Source organism: Pristiophorus japonicus, unplaced genomic scaffold (assembly GCF_044704955.1).
Source record: "Pristiophorus japonicus isolate sPriJap1 unplaced genomic scaffold, sPriJap1.hap1 HAP1_SCAFFOLD_130, whole genome shotgun sequence".
NCBI lineage: Eukaryota > Metazoa > Chordata > Chondrichthyes > Pristiophoridae > Pristiophorus > Pristiophorus japonicus.
In genome coordinates, this window is record NW_027250967.1 from 1861749 (window position 1) to 1880550 (window position 18802).

General features: G+C 46.6%; 1 protein-coding gene across 1 annotated transcript; it reads left to right on the top strand.

The window, feature by feature from the left end:
- The first annotated feature begins 8987 nt into the window (after positions 1–8987).
- On the top strand, positions 8988–18597 carry LOC139242284 (maestro heat-like repeat-containing protein family member 1). Its single transcript, XM_070870310.1, has 4 exons — positions 8988–9204; positions 9730–9847; positions 13678–17020; positions 17341–18597. Exons 1-4 carry the CDS (start codon positions 8988–8990, stop codon positions 18595–18597), a joined length of 4935 nt encoding a protein of 1644 aa, XP_070726411.1.
- The last annotated feature ends 205 nt before the right edge of the window (positions 18598–18802 follow it).

Below are 18802 nucleotides of genomic sequence, written 5' to 3' on the forward strand. Positions count from 1 at the left end.
CCTGAGGCCTGTTCCTCACACTGGAATGTCTTATTAAAGACTGAGGTCATTGTTACTTTAATCTCTCTGTGTGCAGCCTCATCTGTGTGAGGAACACAATAGTGGTGAGCACCATCTTGAACCGCTGCAGTCCGTGTGGTGAAGATGCTCCCACAGAGCTGTTAGGGAGGGAGTTCTAGGCTTTTAACCCAGTGACGATGAAGGAACGACCGATATATTTCCAAGTCAGGATGGTGTGTGACTAAATCTAACAATGGCTGGTGTCACAGGCACCAAATATTTTAAAGCAAGGTCTTAAAATGCTGTGTGTAGAATGGGAAGGGATGATGATTCATGACATGCAAAGCCTGTTTAAAATGGGACTATAAAATAAATGTGAATATTTTTCTGGCTGACAGGGTTTTGGAAGCAGATTTAATAACTTTCCAAAGGGAAATATCGTTGAAAAAGAAACATTTTCAGGGTGCTGAGGAATGGGACTAATTGGAAATTTGTTTCACAGAGCCAGCACAGGTAACAACATAAGAAATCGGAGCAGTAGTAGGCCATACGGCCCCTCAAGCCTGCTCCACCATTCAATAAGATCATGACTGATCGTTGATCTCAACTCCACGTTCCTCGCTCGATCTCCCGATCCCTTGATTCCCCGAGACTCCAAAAATCTATCTTACGCAGCCTTGAATATATTCAGAGACTCAGCATCCACAGGCCTGTGGGGCAGAGAATTCCACATATTCATAACTCTCTGAATGAAGAAATTCCTTCTCATCTCTGTCTTAAATGGTCGACCCCTTAACCTGAGACTGTGCCCCCTGGTTCTCGACACTCCAGCCCGGGGGAAACAACCTCCCAGCATCTACCCTGTCAATCCCCTTCAGAATATTGTGTGTTTCAATGAGATCACCTCTCATTCTTCTAAACTCCGGAGAGTATCGGCCCATTCTACACAATCCCTCAACTTAAGACAGTCCTCTCATCCCAGGAATCAATCTGGTGAACCTCTGTTGTACCACCTCCCTGGCAAGCAGTGTTCCCTGGTAGTCTAGTGGTTAGGGTCTGGTGCTCTCACTGCCGTGGTCTGGGTTTGATTCCGGGTCAGTGAAAGCATTTTTACAGAGCAAACTGACAAATATAATTCAAGTCTGCGAAATAATGAATAATTGTTTCAATCATCATTAATCGACCCACATGTGTTGCACACTGAAGAAAATACAAATATGTTTGCTGAGCGACTGTCGAATTTTAATAACTTTTCACACAACCGGAGAATCAGAGGAAAAACAGCATATTCGGCCCATAGTACCAAATATATAGCCCAGAGTACAAGCGTAAGGAAGTCTTGCTACAATTGTACAGGGCCCTGGTGAGACCACACCTGGAGTACTGCGCACAGTTTTGGTCTACTTATCTGAGGAAGGATACACTTGCCTTGGAGGTGGTACAACAGAGGTTCACCAGATTGATTCCTGGGATGAGAGGACTGTCCTATGTTGAGAGATTGTGTAGAATGGGCCGATACTCTCTGGAGTTTAGAAGAATGAGAGGTGATCTCATTGAACCGGACAATATTCTGAAAGAGATTGACAGGGTAAATGTTACGAAGCCTCGCTAACCCAGTCGGTAGAGCATGAGACTCTTACTTGCAGGGTGGTGGGATCGAGCCCCAACATTGGGCGATTACTTTTTCTGAAACTTTTATGTTGCTTTCAGAGGAAAACATCATTAATGAACCCATGATCTTCTTTGGCACAATGAAAAGAATGCGAACTGAGGGAGAGTTGATAATGTAATCAAATAATGAAAGCGGCGCCTGAGATAACTCGGCCGTCCTTACTGTTCGATGCTGAAGTTGCAAGTTATTACTCTGGAACGTTTCAGACCGGGCACTTATTCACTGTTGCTGGAAGGCCCAGTGACCGGGATACTCTCTCCCCCGGGGTTTTCCTGAGCCTGTGCTCGTTGCACGGGGAGCTTTTGCCTGGGTCCGAGGTAGCTTGCATCCCAGGGATGGACAATAACCCTCTGAGCTCTGGAACTGGGGAAGAGCGAATAATTAATGAGTTGTTTGCAGGTTTCAAATACAGCTTAGAGCTGCTGGTATAAACCGATCGTGCTGTTTCACAGAATGAAATAAATGTGAATAGATAGCTGAAACTTCAACAACTGAACTTCAATATTTCATGAAACTTTAATCCTTGAAGTAGTTTTATCCCCTGTCTGATTTTACACAATCTGTATTTGAGGAGACTGGTTTTAAATGTGCATTGCTCATGCAACAATGTGTCCAAAACAGCTTTTATTCAATTTTATTGCAGACACGTTTTTGCTTGAGAAATAATGTTTCTGCCCAGGCTTGAACCAGGAACTTTTCACGTGTGAGGGAAATGTGATAACCACTACACGACAGAAACTGCTGTTAAGCTCAGCGCCCAGAGAGGAGTGTTCAGCAACAAGCTGAAATGCTCAAACCCTCTCTCTGCAAAAAGTTCCTTTCACAAACATTTCTCTGACCTGAACTGCACCAAACAACAATGTTCTCCTTTCAAAGTCATTAAACTCCCCGATTTCCACGTCTGCAATTTTAAGGACAAGGACTGAAAGCGCTTTGCGATCAGAAAATTGCAGGAAACCCCTGTGGTTAATGACAGGGCTTTTGATGGTTGATTTCCATACACACCTTGTGTTATGTATTTAACCATTGGCAACCTGTATCACACCACCACCAGAGGGCCTACCTGTTGGAGTCCCAAGGGATCCCATGAGGTACCTGCACTCTGGAGTCTTACTACAGGAGCTAAGGTCACAATTACTCATTGTTCACAGTACTCAGTTTCATCCTTTATTATCAGCGTATCAATTGGCGACGAGACAATGAACAACCACGTGAAAATGCAAAGACCAGTTGGTATCCTGGAGAAGTTCTCAGAAGTGGACAATTGCGAAGCCTTCGTGGAGAGTCTCGACCAATACTTCGTGGCCAACGAGCTGGAAGGGCACGTAAACGCTGCCAAATGAAGGGCGATCCTCCTTACCGTCTGTGAGGCATCAATAATGGCCTCATGAAGAATCTTCTAGCTCTGGTGAAACCAACAACTAAATCCTTTGAAGAATTGTGTACGCTGGTCCCCGAGCATCTAAATCCTAAAGAAAGCGTTCTGATGGCGAGGTATCGGTTCTACACGTGCCACCGGTCGGAGGGCCAGGAAGTGGCGAGCTATGTCGTCGAATTGAGGCGCCTCGCAGGACATTGCAAATTTGACGGATTCCAAAACGAATGCTGAGAGACTTTTTGTGCTTGGCATTGGCCATGAGGTAATCCATCGCAAACTGTTGACTGTTGAAACTCAGAATCTGAGCAAAGCCATAACGACAGGTCAGACAATTTCCACCATTTCCTTTAAACCCAATAACGTAATTTATTTCTGGTGGACTGGATGGAGGAACATGATCCATGCAAAAAATTGTTATTACATGAAATGAATGTTCCTAAAAGTATTGGAGTGGGAACTCACTGGATAGCAGCACAGCTGGCAATGTTTGCAGAACATATTCGTTTAGCCAAAAAGCACAATGATAACCTGGAATTGTGCGGCACCAAATAACAGTTTGATGCTTCGCTCCTGGGTGGGCTCAAACCACCAACTTTTTGGTTAATAGCCAAATGCACTAACCGATTGCGCCACAGAGACTAAATTAAATGTACATTGCAAGACATCCCAAACCAGGGTGTCAGTCAGTTAAAGCTTCAGATTGTTCCGACCGGGATGGAACTTGTCCACTCTCAGTTGTAGTTTTCCCAAATAAATGGAGGAACATTCATTGTGGATGTGTGGAAGCAGTCTGGTCCCGCACACTGCAGACACTTCCATGTCACCGCCAACCAGCCTTCCGGTGCCTTGTCTGTGACAAAGTATTCTGATTGTCCCGAAGCCAGTCTTATATTTTAATTCATTTTCATCTCCTGACTGCAGATATTCCTGTGATTAAACCCAAACAAAATGCTGACAGGGACAGTTGGATTCATCATATCTTTGCTTGGTGCAATTTCAAAGATTGAAAGCGATGCACATCAACCCAAAACCTCGTCACCTACTCGCTAACCACGACACGCTGCTCCCGTGAGATGGAAGCCCAGTTGCTGTTTCAAGCTTGAATGCAGGTACAAGCAGAACTCATTCAAAGAAAGTCTAAGGCCCTGAGGCATCTGATTATTTGCACCGAATTCCTTCGCAATCAGTTGAGGTTCGTGTGGGGTGATTTGGGCACATCTTTCCCCACACGACAACACTTCAAACATAACTCAACGGCTGTAATGCGCTTTGGGGCGAACTGAGTTCCTGAAAGGCACTGCAGATATGTAAGTCCTTCTTTGCAAAAGTTCGATGCAATTTCAAAATTCGCGGCAGAATAATGGGCTCGGTCGGGATCTCTCGCAAATTTCAATTAACAAGCCAGAAACGAGAATCATACCCCTTGACCAACGAGCTAACTTTTTGACAAACCTGGAGATCAGGTGTAACTTTTATAAAAGCATTTTTTGTGTGTAGCTAATCTTGGCAGAAGGAGCACATGGGATCGAATCAGTGACTTTGCTTTTTCAACCAGTCTTCTGAAGCACCGCACGGTCCCACTCCGATAGTCAATGAGCTGTTGGGACGTTAGTGTATCCAGGCTGTGGGTGGCCACCCCAAGCGCAGCAGAGGGGTTTCTGCATTAGTTCTGGGTGGGGACAGTATTTCCCCTTCTCTCTTCCACTTGTCTCTATCCCTCTGCTTTGTTTTCTGGATTTATTCCCCCGGCCTCATTTTATGTGTTTAAAAGGGAACAAAAGATGAAGTGGGCGACACTCTGGAACAATTTCTCTCACTCAAATATATCTATATAGTGAAGTGAAATAAAGAGCAATTAAATAATAAGGGAGAAGCCACTGTCACCCTTTTGACAGGAGAATAAACTCGCCCATGGCTGTTCATCCACAGCAAGTTTAAACATAATCTTCCTGCACGGGATCCTTTCACGGGGAAAGCAAACGTGATAACGGCTCCACTGCAGAAACCGCTCTGACCAGAAGTACAGCAGAGTGCAGCTGACCAGTGAATGCCTTCTGTGCTGATCGGGAATGTGTTGGCTCACCTTAAACAACTTCTGTCCCTCACTGACAGCTGTCAATCCTTCTCCTCCGCTGCCCTTTACAAAAACATGTCACTGATCCCCACCCACCACCCCACATCCCCATCATGTTATCTTCCATGTTAGCACAGTGGGGCCGCGGAGACACCTACCCTCTCCCCGCGGTGAGTGAACTTAGTGTATTGTCCTGGTACATTTTATGTATAGTTACAATGATGTGCCACTTGGGGCGCTGTGGTGCGAGACCCAAAAATACCTGCAAGACAGAGTATAAAAGGCTGCCCACCACACCTGAGAGGCACTCTGGAGTTACACAATAAACGACTAAGGTCGCAGCAGTTACTACAACACCAGACTGTGTAGAGTCAGTGATTTGAGTGCTGCATACACCACAGTAACCTTGTTACATGCTTCTCTAATTTCTTCTTTGATGCCGTCCCCTACATTACCATTACTGTTTGGACGCCAATAGACAACTCCCACCAATGTTTTAGAAAGATAGAAACATAGAAATTTACAGTGCAGAAGGAGGCCATTTCGGCCCATCGTGTCCACGCTGGCTGTCAAAGAGCTGCATAGCCCTTAGTCAGCAGACCTAAAGGTTGCATATAAACCTATGAATGATGACGGAAAGGCAAAGAGCACCCAGCCCAACCAGTCCACCGCACACAACTGCGACACCCCTTACACTGAAACATTCTACACTCCACCCCAACCGGAGCCGTGTGATCTCCTGGGATAGGCAAAAACCAGATAAAAACCCAGGCCAATTTATGGAGAATAAATCTGTGCAAATTCCTCTCCGACCCATCCAGGCGATCAAAACTACTCCAGGAGATCACCCTGGCCGTATTCTATTCCACGCAGTACTTACCATTATACCTGTGCCGTCCAACAAAACGTCATCCCGTCTAATCCCAATTACCAGCTCTAGGTCTGTAACCCTGCAGGTTACGGCACTTTAAGTGCCCATCCAACCATCTCTTAAAAGTGATGAAGGTTTCTGCATCCACCACTCTTCCAGGCAGCAAGTTCCAGATCCACACAACCCTCTGCAGAAAGAAGCCCCCCGCCCACCTCAAATCCCCACTCAATCTTCCACCAACCACCTCAAAACTATGCCCCCTCGTAATAGACCCCTCCACAAATGGAAATAGGCCCTTACTATCCACTGTGTCCAGGCCCCTCAATATTTTGTACAACTCATTGAGGTCTCCTCTCAACCTCCTCTGTTCCAATGAGAAGAAACACAGCCTATCCAATCTGTCCTCATAATTAAGATTCTCCATTCCACGCAGCATCCTTGTAAATCTCCTGCATGCAGTACTCCAGCTGTGGCCGAAACAAAGTATTATAGAATTGAAGCATAAGCTCCCTGCTCTTATATTCTATGACTCGGCCAGAAAAAGGCAAACATTTTGTATCAATCTTTACGGCAGAGGACATGCACAATATTCCAACAGTAGAAAGTCAAGGAGCTATAGGGGGGAGGAACTTTACACAATCACAATCACTAAGGAGATGGTACTCAGTAAGATAATGGGACTAAAGGCAGACAAATCCCCTGGACCTGATGAATTGCATCCTAGGGACTTAAGAGAATTAGTGACAGGGATTGTGGATGCATTGGGTGTAATTTACCAAAATTCCCTGGATTATGGTGATGTCTCAACAGATTGGAAAACTGCAAATGTAACGCCCCTATTTAAAAAAGGAGGCAGACAAAAAGCAGGAGAGTATAGACGAGTTAGCCTAACATCTATGGTTGGGAAAATGTTGGAGTCCATTATTAAAGAAGCAATAACAGGACATTTGGAAAAGCAAAATTCGGTCAGGCAGAGTCAGCATGGATTTATGAAGGGCAAGTCATGATTGACAAATTTGCTGGAGTTCTTTGAGGATGTAATGAACAGGGTGGATAAAGGGGATCCAGTGGATGTTGTGTATTTGGACTTACAGAAAGCATTTGACAAGATGCCACATAAAATGTTACTGCACAAGATAAAAGTTCAGGGGTTTGGGAGTAATATATATGCATGGATAGAGGATTGGCTAACTAACAGAAAGCATGGATCAGTGCTGGGACGCCAACTATTTACAATCTATATTAACGACTTGGAAGAAGGGACCGAGTGTAAGACAGCCAAGTTTGCTGACGATACAAAGATGGGAGCAAAAGCAACGTGTGAGGAGGACACAAAAAATCTGCAAAAAGACATAGACAAGCTAAGTGAGTGGGCACAAATTTGACAGATGGAGTATAATGTTGGAAAGTGTAAGGTCATGCACTTTGGCAGAAAAAAACCAAAGAGCAGGTTATTATTTAAATAGAGAGAGAATGCAAATTGCTGCAGTATAGCGGGGTCTTGGGGTACTTGTGCAAGAAACACAAAAGGTTAATCTGCAGCTAAAGCAAGTGATCAGGAAAGCCAATGGAATCTTGGCCTTTATTGCAAAGGGAATGGAATAAAAAAGCTGGGAAGTCCTGCTACAGTTATACAGGGTATAGGTGAGGCCACACCTGGAGTACTTAGTACAGGTTTGGTTTCCATATTTAAAAAAGGATAAGAACATAAGAACATAAAAATTAGGAACAGGAGTAGGCCATCGAGACCCTCGAGCCTGCTCCGCCATTTAAAAAGATCATGTTCCCGCCCGCTCCCCATAACCCTGAATTCCCTTATTGGTTAAAAATCTATCTATCTGTGATTTGAATACATTCAATGAGCGAGGTCCCATCCAGTGTCAGCACTCTTTGATCCTGGGAATAAAGTGAAGGTCACAGAATGACCGTGTCTGATACATACATGCCTCGTGTGAGTTTGTAACAAGGTGCAGAGACACTACATGTGGCGACGAGAAACGGGAATCACCGAACCACGAGGATGGCGACCGGTGGCACAGAGGAACGCGACTGTGTGGGTGAGGACTGAGACGACTTTGTGGAAAGACTCCAGCAGAGCTTTGTCACAAAGGACTGGCTGGAAGAGACAGCGGCTGACAAGCGAAGGGCGCATGTACTGACCAGCTGTGGTGCACAGACGTATGCGCTGATAAAAGACCTGCTCACACCCCAAAAGCCAGTGGACAAGTCTTTCGAAAAGCTCAGCCAGCTGATCAGTGAGCATCTCAAGCCGGCAAGTAGTGGACACATGGCCTGGCACCGGATCTACTCTCACCGGCGTCTGGAGGGTCAAAACGTCTCGGACTTGGTGGCGGAACTGCGGCGTTTGGCCAGTCTCTGTAAGTTCTCCGATGCCTGCAGGGGGAAGATATTCAGGAAGCTTATAAAGACCAAGGACCTGACTTTAGAAGGGGCAGCGTTGATAGCTCAGACCTTTATGGCAGGGGAAGAGGAGACCAAGCTAATTTACACATGCAGCCTTGGTTTTAACGTTGCGATGAACCAGGAAGTTAATGTTGTAAAGTGATACAGAACCCAGAACACAGAACCGCAGGCAGGCAAGGGCAATTCGACAATGCCCAGGCAGACAGGCAAGGCAAATTCAACACTGCCCAGGCAGCAACAAGCTCCAGGGTGGGCCCACAACGGGGACAATGGAAAGGGGACCGGCAATTCATGTCATCACGAGGAACAATGCATCCCGTGATGGGACCATTCAGAGTGATTAGAAACAGCTAAACGGGCCATCAGAGAGGAATGCCTGGGAATAGTCCTTTTGTTAACAGCAATAACACACTGCCAAAAGCTGCAGGTTCCAGCTTTATACCTGTAGGATTTGTAATGTCAGTGGACACTTGGCCAGGATGTGCAAAAAGGCAGTAGCGAGGCTAGTCTGCGAGACAGAGGAACCAGACGAGGGGTCTGCAATGCAGGATGAGGCCTGGGAACAACCATGGATGCGGAAGTTCAAAGAGTTCATGTGGCTGACGTCCACAGCTCATACACAAAAACGCCACCCATGAAGATAAAAATCTTACTGAATAGCATCCTGGTGCACATGGAGCTGGATACGGGAGCTAGCCAGTCTCTCATGAGCGCCCAACAGTTTAAGAGACTATGGTCACACAGAGCTCGCAGGCTGAAACTGGAACGCATTGAGACGCAGCTACGTACGAACACCAAAGAGATCATCTCAGTGCTAGGCAGCGCAAAATTGATGGTAACGCATAATGGATTACAGAACCGGCTGCCACTCTGGATTGTTCCGGAAAATGGCCCCGCACTTTTGGTAAGGAGTTGACTAGCTGAGATGTATTAGAAATGGGGGGATGTGCACGCCATTTCATCCGTGGAGCGAAGTTCATGCTCGCAGGTCTTGCAAAAATTCGCGTCACTGTTTTAACCCGGTGTCGGTACGTTCAAGGACACTAAAGTAGTGATACGCATCACTCCGGACGCCAGACCAGTGCTCCACAAAGCCAGAGCCAAAATTGAAAGTGAACTGGACAGGCTGCTCAGAGAGGGCATAATTTCGGACATTGGATTTAGCGACTGGGCAAGTCCCATCGTTTCCGTCCTCAAAGCAGATGACTCAGTTAGGATTTGTGGCGCCTACAAAGCCACCATCAACCGAGTGTCGCTGCAAGAGCAATACCTGCTTCCGAGATCGGAGGACCTCTTTGCCACACTGGCAGGTGGAAAGCTGTTCACGAAGCTGGACCTCACTTCGGCCGACATGACTGAGGAACTGGCGGAAAATTCCAAGCTTCTGACCATCATCACGACGCACAAAGGATTATTTGTCTACAACAGGTGCGCGTTTGGCATTCGTTCGGCAGCGGCTATCTTTCAGCGAAACATGGAAAGCTTGCTCAAGTCCATCCCTGGAACGGTCGTATTCCAAGACGACATCCTTATAATGGGTCGTGACACCGAGGAACACCTCCGCAACCTGGAGGAGGTGCTATGCCGATTGGATCGGATAGGTTTGCAGCTGAAAAAGGCCAAGCGTGTGTTTTTGCCCCAGAGGTCGAGTTCCTGGGCAGGAGAGTTGCCGCAGACGGGATCCGGCCCACTGAATCAAAAACTGAGGCGATTCGCCGGACGCCCAGTCCTGGCAACACGTCGGAGTTGCGATCATTCCTGGGACTTTTGAACTATTTTGGGAACTTTCTGCTGAACTTAAACTCATTTTTGGAGCCATTACACATGCTCCTCCATAAAGGTTGTGAATGGTTTTGGAGGGATTGTCAAGAACGGGCTTTCAATAAGGCGAGGAACCTGTTGTGTTCCAACAAACTGTTGACTTTGCATGAGCTCTGTAAAAAACTGGTTTTAACATGCGATGTATCATCCTACGGAGTTGGGTGTGTATTGCATCAAGGTAACGATGACGGCCGACTCCAACCGGTGGCTTACGCCTCCAGGTCGCTCTCCCAGGCAGAGCATGGATACGGCACGATCGAGGAGGAGGCACTCGCGTGTGTGTACGGTGTGAAAAAGATATACCTGTGCCTTTTCGGCAGACAGTTCGAGCTAGAGACGGATCACAAGCCGTTAACATCCCTGTTGTCTGACACCAAGGTTGTCAACGCTAACGCGTCAGCTCGCATACAGCGATCGCTGCATATGACTACACCATACGGCACCGGCCAGGCACCGAAAATTGCGCAGACGCATTCAGCAGGCTCCCACTGGCCACCACCATGGACCAGAGCACCGAGATGGTCATAGCCGTTGAGGCTTTTGACACTGCGGGCACCCCCATCACAGCCTGACAGATCAAACTCTGGACCAACAGGGACCTCCTCCTATCCATGATAAAGAAATGTGTCCTGACTGGGAATTGGGCGCCCGCACACAGGGCGTGCCCCGAGGAAGTCAGGCTGTTTCAGAGACGGATGGATGAGCTCTCCATTCAAGCCGACTGCCTGTTATGGGGCAGCTGGGTTGTCATGCCCCAGAAAGTAAGGGAAGCATTCATCAGGGAACTCCACAGCGAGCAGCCTGGCGTCGTGTTAATGAAAGCCATTGCCCGGTCACATGTATGGTGGCCGGGGATTGACTCAGACCTGGAACACTGGGTTCGCAAGTTCACGATGTGTGCCCAACTGGGCAATGCCCCCAGGGAGGCTCTACTCAGCCCATGGCCTTGGCCCACCAGGCCATGGTCACGCAATCACGTAGACTATGCGGGCCCGTTCATGGAGAAAATGTTCCTGATCGTAGTCGATGCACACTCGAAGTGGATCGAGTGCGTCTTAAGAGAAGTAAAGGCAGGGATAGATGATGCATTGGTTGTAATTTACCAACATGCCCAGGATTCTGGGGAGGTCCCAGCTGATTGGAGAAGTGCAAATGTAATGACCCTATTTAAAAAGCGAGGTAGACAAAAAGCAGGAAATTATAGACCAGTTAGCCAAACATCTGTGGTTGGGAAAATGTTGGAGTCCATTTGGTGTATTTGGACTTGCAGAAGGCATTTGACAAGGTGCCACATAAAATTTAACTGCACAAGACAAAAGTTCAGGGGTTTGGGAGTAATATATATGCATGGATAGAGGATTGGCTAACTAACAGAAAGCAGAGAGTCGGGATAAATGGTTCATTCTCGGGTTGGCAATCAGTAACTAGGGGAGTGCCGCAGGGATCAGTGCTGGGACCCCAACTATTTACAATCTATATTAATGACTTGGAAGAAGGTATTGAGTGTAACATAGCCAAGTTTGCTGACGATAAAAAGATGGGGAAAAAAGCAATGTGTGAGGAGGACACAAAAAGCCTGCAAAATGACATAGTTAGGCTAAGTGCGTGGGCAAAAATTTGGCAGATGGAGTATAATGTTGGAAAGTGTGAAGTTATGCACTTTGGCAGAAAAAAAAATCAAAGAGCAAGTTATTATTTAAATAGAGAAAAATTTCAAATTGCTGCAGTACAGCGGGACCTGGGGGTACTTGTGCAAGAAACACAAAAGGTTTGTACGCAGGTAAAGCAAGTGATCAGGAAGGCCAATGGAATCTTGGCCTTTATTGCAAAGGGGATGGTGTATAAAAGCAGTGAAGTTTTGCGACAGTTTAACAGGGTTTTGGTGAGGCCACACCTGGAATACTGCATGCTGTTTTGGTTTCCATTTTTAAGAAAGGATATACTTGCTTTGGAGGCAGTTCAGAAAAAGTTGCTTCCGGAGATGAGGGGCTTGTCTTATGGGGAAAAGTTGAGTTGGTTGGGCCTCTATTCATTGGAATTCAGAAGAATAAGAGGTGATCTTATCGAAACATATAAGATTATGAGGGGGCTTGACAAGGTAGATGCAGAGATGATGTTTCCACTGATGAGAGAGACAAGATCTAGGGGGCATAATCTTAGAATAAGGAGCCGCCCATTTAAAACTGAGATGAGGAGGAATTTATTTTCTCTGAGGTTTGTAAATCTGTGGAATTCGGTGCCTCAGAGAGCTGTGGAAGCTGAGTCATTGAATAAATTTAAGACAAAGATAGACAGTCTCTGAACCGATAAGGGACTAAAGAGTTATGGGGAGTGGGCAGGAAAGTGAGCTTGAGTCCATGATCGGATCAGCCATGATCGGATTAAATGGCAGAGCAGGCTTGAGAGGACTTATGGCCGATTCCTGCTCCTATTTCTTATGTTCTTATGTTCTTATGAATCTACCTCAAGCACAGTTGCAGAAATGAGGCCAGAGATGAGCAAACATTGCTGTGCGTGCCCTGGGGCTCACCCTTACACTATTGGTCCATTCTGATGGGGTCACAACCATTTCTGATGCTGCAGGTGGGCAGCGTGGCCAATAGTCGCTCGGAGAAAGAATTGAAACCATGGTATAACTGATACACCTGACTGCAATCCATATAGCCCATTGTTAATGCTTGGAGCTGAACCCCGGCAATGGTGCTGTGTAAGGGAGATATTACAGGCTCAGACTCCCAGTGTTAAGCTTCACCCGTTGGGAGCTCATAATGGGAATCTGAGGCATGGAGTGTCCGTGCACCCTGTCAGCAACACACATTGATACATTCTACACTTCAATCCGTATTATTGATCATTAGCTTTCTGAACAATCATTGTAAAAGCAGTTTAACAATCAACCCATAGATACACGACTCAATCAATTGTGAGCTCACCCTCACCAGTGAGGTCATCACCTGGCTGGTCATGTGACAGCTCGAGTCACAAGACGTCACAATGAAATTCGTGACTTCACAAAAGCAGGAAATAATGACACGGTGCCTTTTCCACATAAAGCTGTCGGCTGCTTGGTTATCCAGCAGTTAAACTTTGTGTTTGACCAGGAGGAGAAGGAGGGAGAGAGTTTTTCAAAGAATTTTTTTCAAAGCAATCAACCAAAAGCTTTAAAGCATTAAATTAATTCAAGACCATCGAATTAGGAATCTACAAAGAAAGGTCTGCATAGGACGGACATCTCTGTGTGTGAGAAGTTCCATTCATAGGAGAGAAAGAGCCCGTGTTCGGGTCGAGACAAATAAAGGTCGAAATATCAAATCGACAACATAACAGCAGCAATACTGGTGATAATCGGTGAGTAAAAGCAGAGAGCTCTGTGTTGTTACAAGTCTGTTTATCACGAGGACACATTGTGTGAAACAAGAGAAGTGATTGAATTCCAGCAAAATGGTGACAAACAGAATAAAGTGTTCGATGGCCATGATTATCAGTCTGTTTTCTGATGAAGATGACTTTGTTCCAATGAGATTAACTGAGTCACTGCAAGAACTGGGAAGGATCAATCATAAATACGTCCTTACGTACTGCCATAAGTATCTGACCAAAAACAAGTTGCAGCCGGCCCCACGTTGGGCCTTACTAACGGCGATGACATTGGTAATAAAGGATAACCTTGGACACTTACACACACGGCTGGCTAAAAAACTGAGCAACTTGGCTTTGATGAACATGATCAGATCAGAGCATGTTGACCATCAGGAAGCGGCAAGTTGCCTCCTGGTTAGTCTGGGTGCCAGGTTTCCCATTGAAATTTTCAAGCACATCGAGTCGGGGTGCCAACCATGGACCCAAGCATATTTCTATATGGTGCTGACACTGGCAAGGCTGTGTAGAGCAAACGTGCATTGCTTGGTACCTCGGCTCAAGCCTGTCTTGAGAAACATGCTCCCCACATTGCATGGAGTAACTGATGGGGAAATGAAGTGGACTCTCTGTGTTTCATTGGGGCTTTTTAGTGAGAGCATTCAAATGTACCTGTCAAACCCAGAGGGGACCAGAAAACCTAAACTTGAGAAGAAGATGTTCTTTCATGATATTTCTGCGGCTTACGATCTGCTTTTGAATTCCTGGCTGCCCATGAAAGAGCCCAAGGTGAGCAGAGCAATACTTGAAACAGTCGCCCAGATAATCCAGCTACTACCCAATGACAAACTGGACAAGGAGCTCCCCAGCTTAATTCCAACCCTTCTCTTGGTGTACCAGGAAACCTTTCCCCATGTTTCTGTCACTCGGTGTCTGTGCAGTGTCCTGCGCACTGCCACCGAGAGGAACAGTGAAATACCCGTGACACAAATGCAGATACTGCTGATCACTTTCCATGAGCAGATCTGTGTTGTGATGGAACAACCCCAAAACACCTTTTCTGAGAAGCAGCTAAATGAAATCCTTTGCTGCTTCAGAGTTCTAGCTCCGGCATTTGCAAGCCAGATACTAGAGATCCTTCGGATGCAACTGGCAATTGACAATGAGCAAATTCAACTCGGGGCACTGGCCGTGCTGAAGTACCTTCTCGATACTGTCCCTTCAAACATGGAGAGTCAGAAGGATCATATTCTGAATTGTGTGCGACGATCACTTTTAACTGGGAGTAACAGAGTGAAAGGAATCCTTGCCCAGGTAATATACACCATGGCCTGTCACAATTACTTGGAGCGAGAGGGAGGAAAGCAGCTGGTGGAATTTATCATCCAGCAGTGTGCTCTCCCCACCGAGGAGAACGAGGAGAGTACTGAAAGCGAAGAGGAGTTCTGCAGCGTAATGGCGGCCGTGGTTACGGATAAGGATTTAAGGAGACAGTGCGAAGGATTGCTGAAATTGATGGTGGGAACTTTACCGATTGGCGATGTCCTCTGGTCCTACCTGCTGGAGTTTGTGATCACAGTAAAGTACACTGAAGCCTTTACAATAGTCTGTGGTTCCTCATATTGCGTTGGAATAAAGAGACTGATGGCCAGCAATACACAATTTGTTCTTAATTACGAGGACTATCCAAATCTTCCTGAGCCTCGTACACTGCTAATGCGGCTATTGATTGTGTCTTCTTCTCTGTGCCATGGAAAAGGCAGAGGTGTTCCTGCTCTGGGCTTACTATATCTCCTGGCAATGGACATCCACCCAGCAACAGTGAGAGTATGGGACAAGGAATTCCCAATGTTATGTAACTTTCTGGAGAAGAATTCAGAGAAGCCCAATCTCCAGAATGACTGGGAAGAGAAACTGTTGGGGGTTGTGTCCCAGACTCTGGAGGCAAACGCGGATAAGGTGTGGATCACCCAGCTCATTGCAGAAATGACACACTGCATTCACACCTATCGCCTGTATCCAACAGAGAGGGCTTTTCTGTACAAGTGTTTAGGGAGAGTGCTCCGACTGACCCAAGACAAAGACATCATCAGTAAAAGTCTTCATCAGATGCTTCAGAGTGTTGAGCACAATGAAGATTTCGAGAGAGACAGGGTAGCCGCTGGAATTGGTGATTGTGCTGTAACACACTTAGATACCACGCTCACCACACTGAAGGTTTTCATGGAGTTCAATCGTTTGTGCATATCAAGTCCCTTTCACCAGGTTGACAATCACATAATGAAAGTTAAAAGCACGCTCATTTTATGCTATGGGCAGATTATGTCACGTTGTCCTCGGGACCACATTCTGCCCAGAATCGAGACCGACATTCTGCACAATGTGTTGGCTCTTTTCAACACCAAGATGTTTGGACTGAAATCCAAGGTGAAGGACTTGACACTGAAATTAAGTTTGACAAACACTGTGACACTGTTGGCCAAAGCTTTCCAACCCAGCGAAGAACACCCACCCTACACTCTGAGCAGAAAGGCAGAATTGCTGAGTTGCATGCAGGAGCTGATCACTGCCGAACCAAAGGAGATATTGAGCACTTGGGTTCGAAAGTCTGCCATGGACGCCTGTGCAGCCCTCATCAAACTGCAGCCTTCACTGAGCAGTGAGACTAAGCTGATTCGCATCTGTTTGAATCGTGTCTTCAGTTTGCCAGATTGGGAGAGCAGCACTGCCGACCAAAGTACAAACATGGACATGGCAGAGAGACAGAAGCTTCACACCGACACAATGGCCTCTGTGCAGGGTCTCCTGAAGCAATGCTTACTTTTGGATCTGTCTCCTGATGGGCTTCATTCTGTATTTAAAACCATGGAGACTGAGATCCAATCCGCACGGGACCATGAGCGAGAAAAGGCAATGGAGAGCACTTTACAGCTGGTGACATTTTACCTGGAGAAACTGCAAGTTAGCAATAAGGTGCCATCCCTTAACTTGGTGAGGATTATTGGATGTGTGGGGCTTCAATGTGCAGATCCATCGCATGTTGTAAGGGAGGCAGCCATTAAAAGCTTGTATGGATTGCTGTATATCCAGTTACACCTTGAAGGCTTTCCAGTGGGTCATCAAGATAAGGAAGTGGAGCATCTGAAAGCCATCAAAGGCGGATTGAAGCAATTTACCAGTCAGGCCCTCTTTCAAACCTGCACTGCTGTCAGTAACGTTTTAACCAAGTGCATAGCCCATGAGCAGTTGAACACTCTACTCTTCACAGTCTTTAAAGGGCTGACAGACAAGCACCGGAACATTTCCTGCACAGCTTCTATTGTGACAAATGTCCTCATTACAACACGTGGAGCCACCCTTGCAGACGTTTGGGGAACAATCAAAGTATTGAGCCGTCACTTGCATTCAATTACTGAGCCGCGGGTGAGAAATGCAGTGACGCATTCAATCTCCATTCTGGCCTCACACCATCTGCCAGCAGTTTTGTCCGCTCTCCTCATTACTCCATTCCATTTGATGGATATATTTGTGACATATGGCGATCCCTCCTGACATGTAATGCATTACGACCGGCCAAATTCTTACTGAACAACATCAAATCATTGTATGATGACGGCAGATATTGCCATGTCACAGATACAAAAGATTCAGCAACACAGCAGTCTTTAGCTGTCCTCTGTGCTCTTCGTCATGTGGTATGTGAGCCTGACTCAGGGCACGTGATAAACATTCTCTACCCCCAGTTAGTCAGCACCCTTCTGATTCATCTCAGCTTCAGTGTCTCGGTTCGCTTTCCGACCAACTTTCTGACAATTCCAAAGGCTGGGAACACCTTCGGCCCTGCTCTAAGACTGAATTATGCCGACGCTTGCCATTACTCAGCTGAGATTCTTCGAGCTGTCCTGTCACAGGGAAAGGGAGATGATCGCATCATGAGAGAAATGGGAGGTTGGCATCTCTTCGTGAGCCCAAGAAAGCACCATGAGGGGGTTACGCTGCTGGCAAGCACATTGGCCGCGTGTGCTGCCCCGCATCTGATCAGCATTGTGGAGCAACTCACTCCTTGCCTTGTCAACATAGGAGAGAGTCAGAGGATCACAATAGCTGCCTTCTTTGGGGAGCTTTTAAATCATTCCGTGGTGTGGGACTTGTTGCTGATGGATACCCTTCTGGAGAGTTTGTTTCGATGTTTGCTTGATGAGTCCCCAATTGTCCAATGGCTCGCTGTACAAGGTTTGGGAAATGCTGCAATTGGAGCTTCTCAACGGATAGACACATACTGCACCAAACTGTTGTCCACAATGTTATCTGTGATTGACCAGAAGTCCAAACCCGAGAATCTCATTGCAGTTGAGGCAATGTCGAGCATGTGCAAAGTTCTGGGTCAGCTCCAGGAGGATTATACAAATCCCATTCTTGGTGATGTGGCACTGGCAGTTCAGCCTTACTTGGAACATCAGCATGAGACAATGAGAGCTGCGGCGTTTAACGTTCTTGGCAAGCTAATAAGATTTGGGAGTGTGGAAATGAACCCTCCATATATGGAGCACATCAAGTCCACCTTGATCCGCTTGCTGCTACATCTCAACGCTGAGAGCATTGAAGTCACCAACGTCTGCAAATCCGTGCTGAATTCCTACGCTCCAGTAATGGAGTCAGCAAACATATCCAAGATGTTCCAAGAACTTTCCTCGGAGGGGACCACCCTGGATTATGAGAACTATTTAAGCAACATCTCCAGGCACATTGCCAAAGACTTGGACAACCAGATCCCCTTGTACATAAGGAGCTGTGCCGCCTTCCTAAGGAATGTGCTTCCTGCAGTCAGAGGGAACGCATTGACATTCCTCGCTTTCCTCATGTACAATGCCCCACCACATTATTACACATCACAGTCTGCAGCTCAGATTTGTGAGCAGATTATTGCCTTGCTGTCAGATCACGAGCAAGATGTCAGAACGAAAGCAGCCAAGGCGATGCGATACCTCTACATGTATTAGGGACCATCAGAACAAAATTATTGTAATGTATGCGTTCGTAGTGTGTTTGGAAATGAGTCTGAAGTCCAAAAATTCGCAGACCCAAAATAGGCAAAAGGGGGAAAGGGGAGGGTGAAGGGATTTGGCCGCGGCATGGGGGGGAGGGAGATGGAGTGTGATCCTGGGCGGGGCATCGGGGGAGGGGGAGGGGGAGGGGGATTGTAAG

Bases quoted from the DNA above. Each gene is read 5' to 3' on its own strand.
- LOC139242284 (XM_070870310.1), top strand. From the start codon at position 8,988: ATGGATGCGGAAGTTCAAAGAGTTCATGTGGCTGACGTCCACAGCTCA. The intron at 9,205-9,729 runs GTACGAACACCA...CCACACTGGCAG, and splicing joins ACGCATTGAGACGCAGCTAC to GTGGAAAGCTGTTCACGAAG. The intron at 17,021-17,340 runs GTGAGAAATGCA...CTCTACCCCCAG, and splicing joins ATTCAATTACTGAGCCGCGG to TTAGTCAGCACCCTTCTGAT.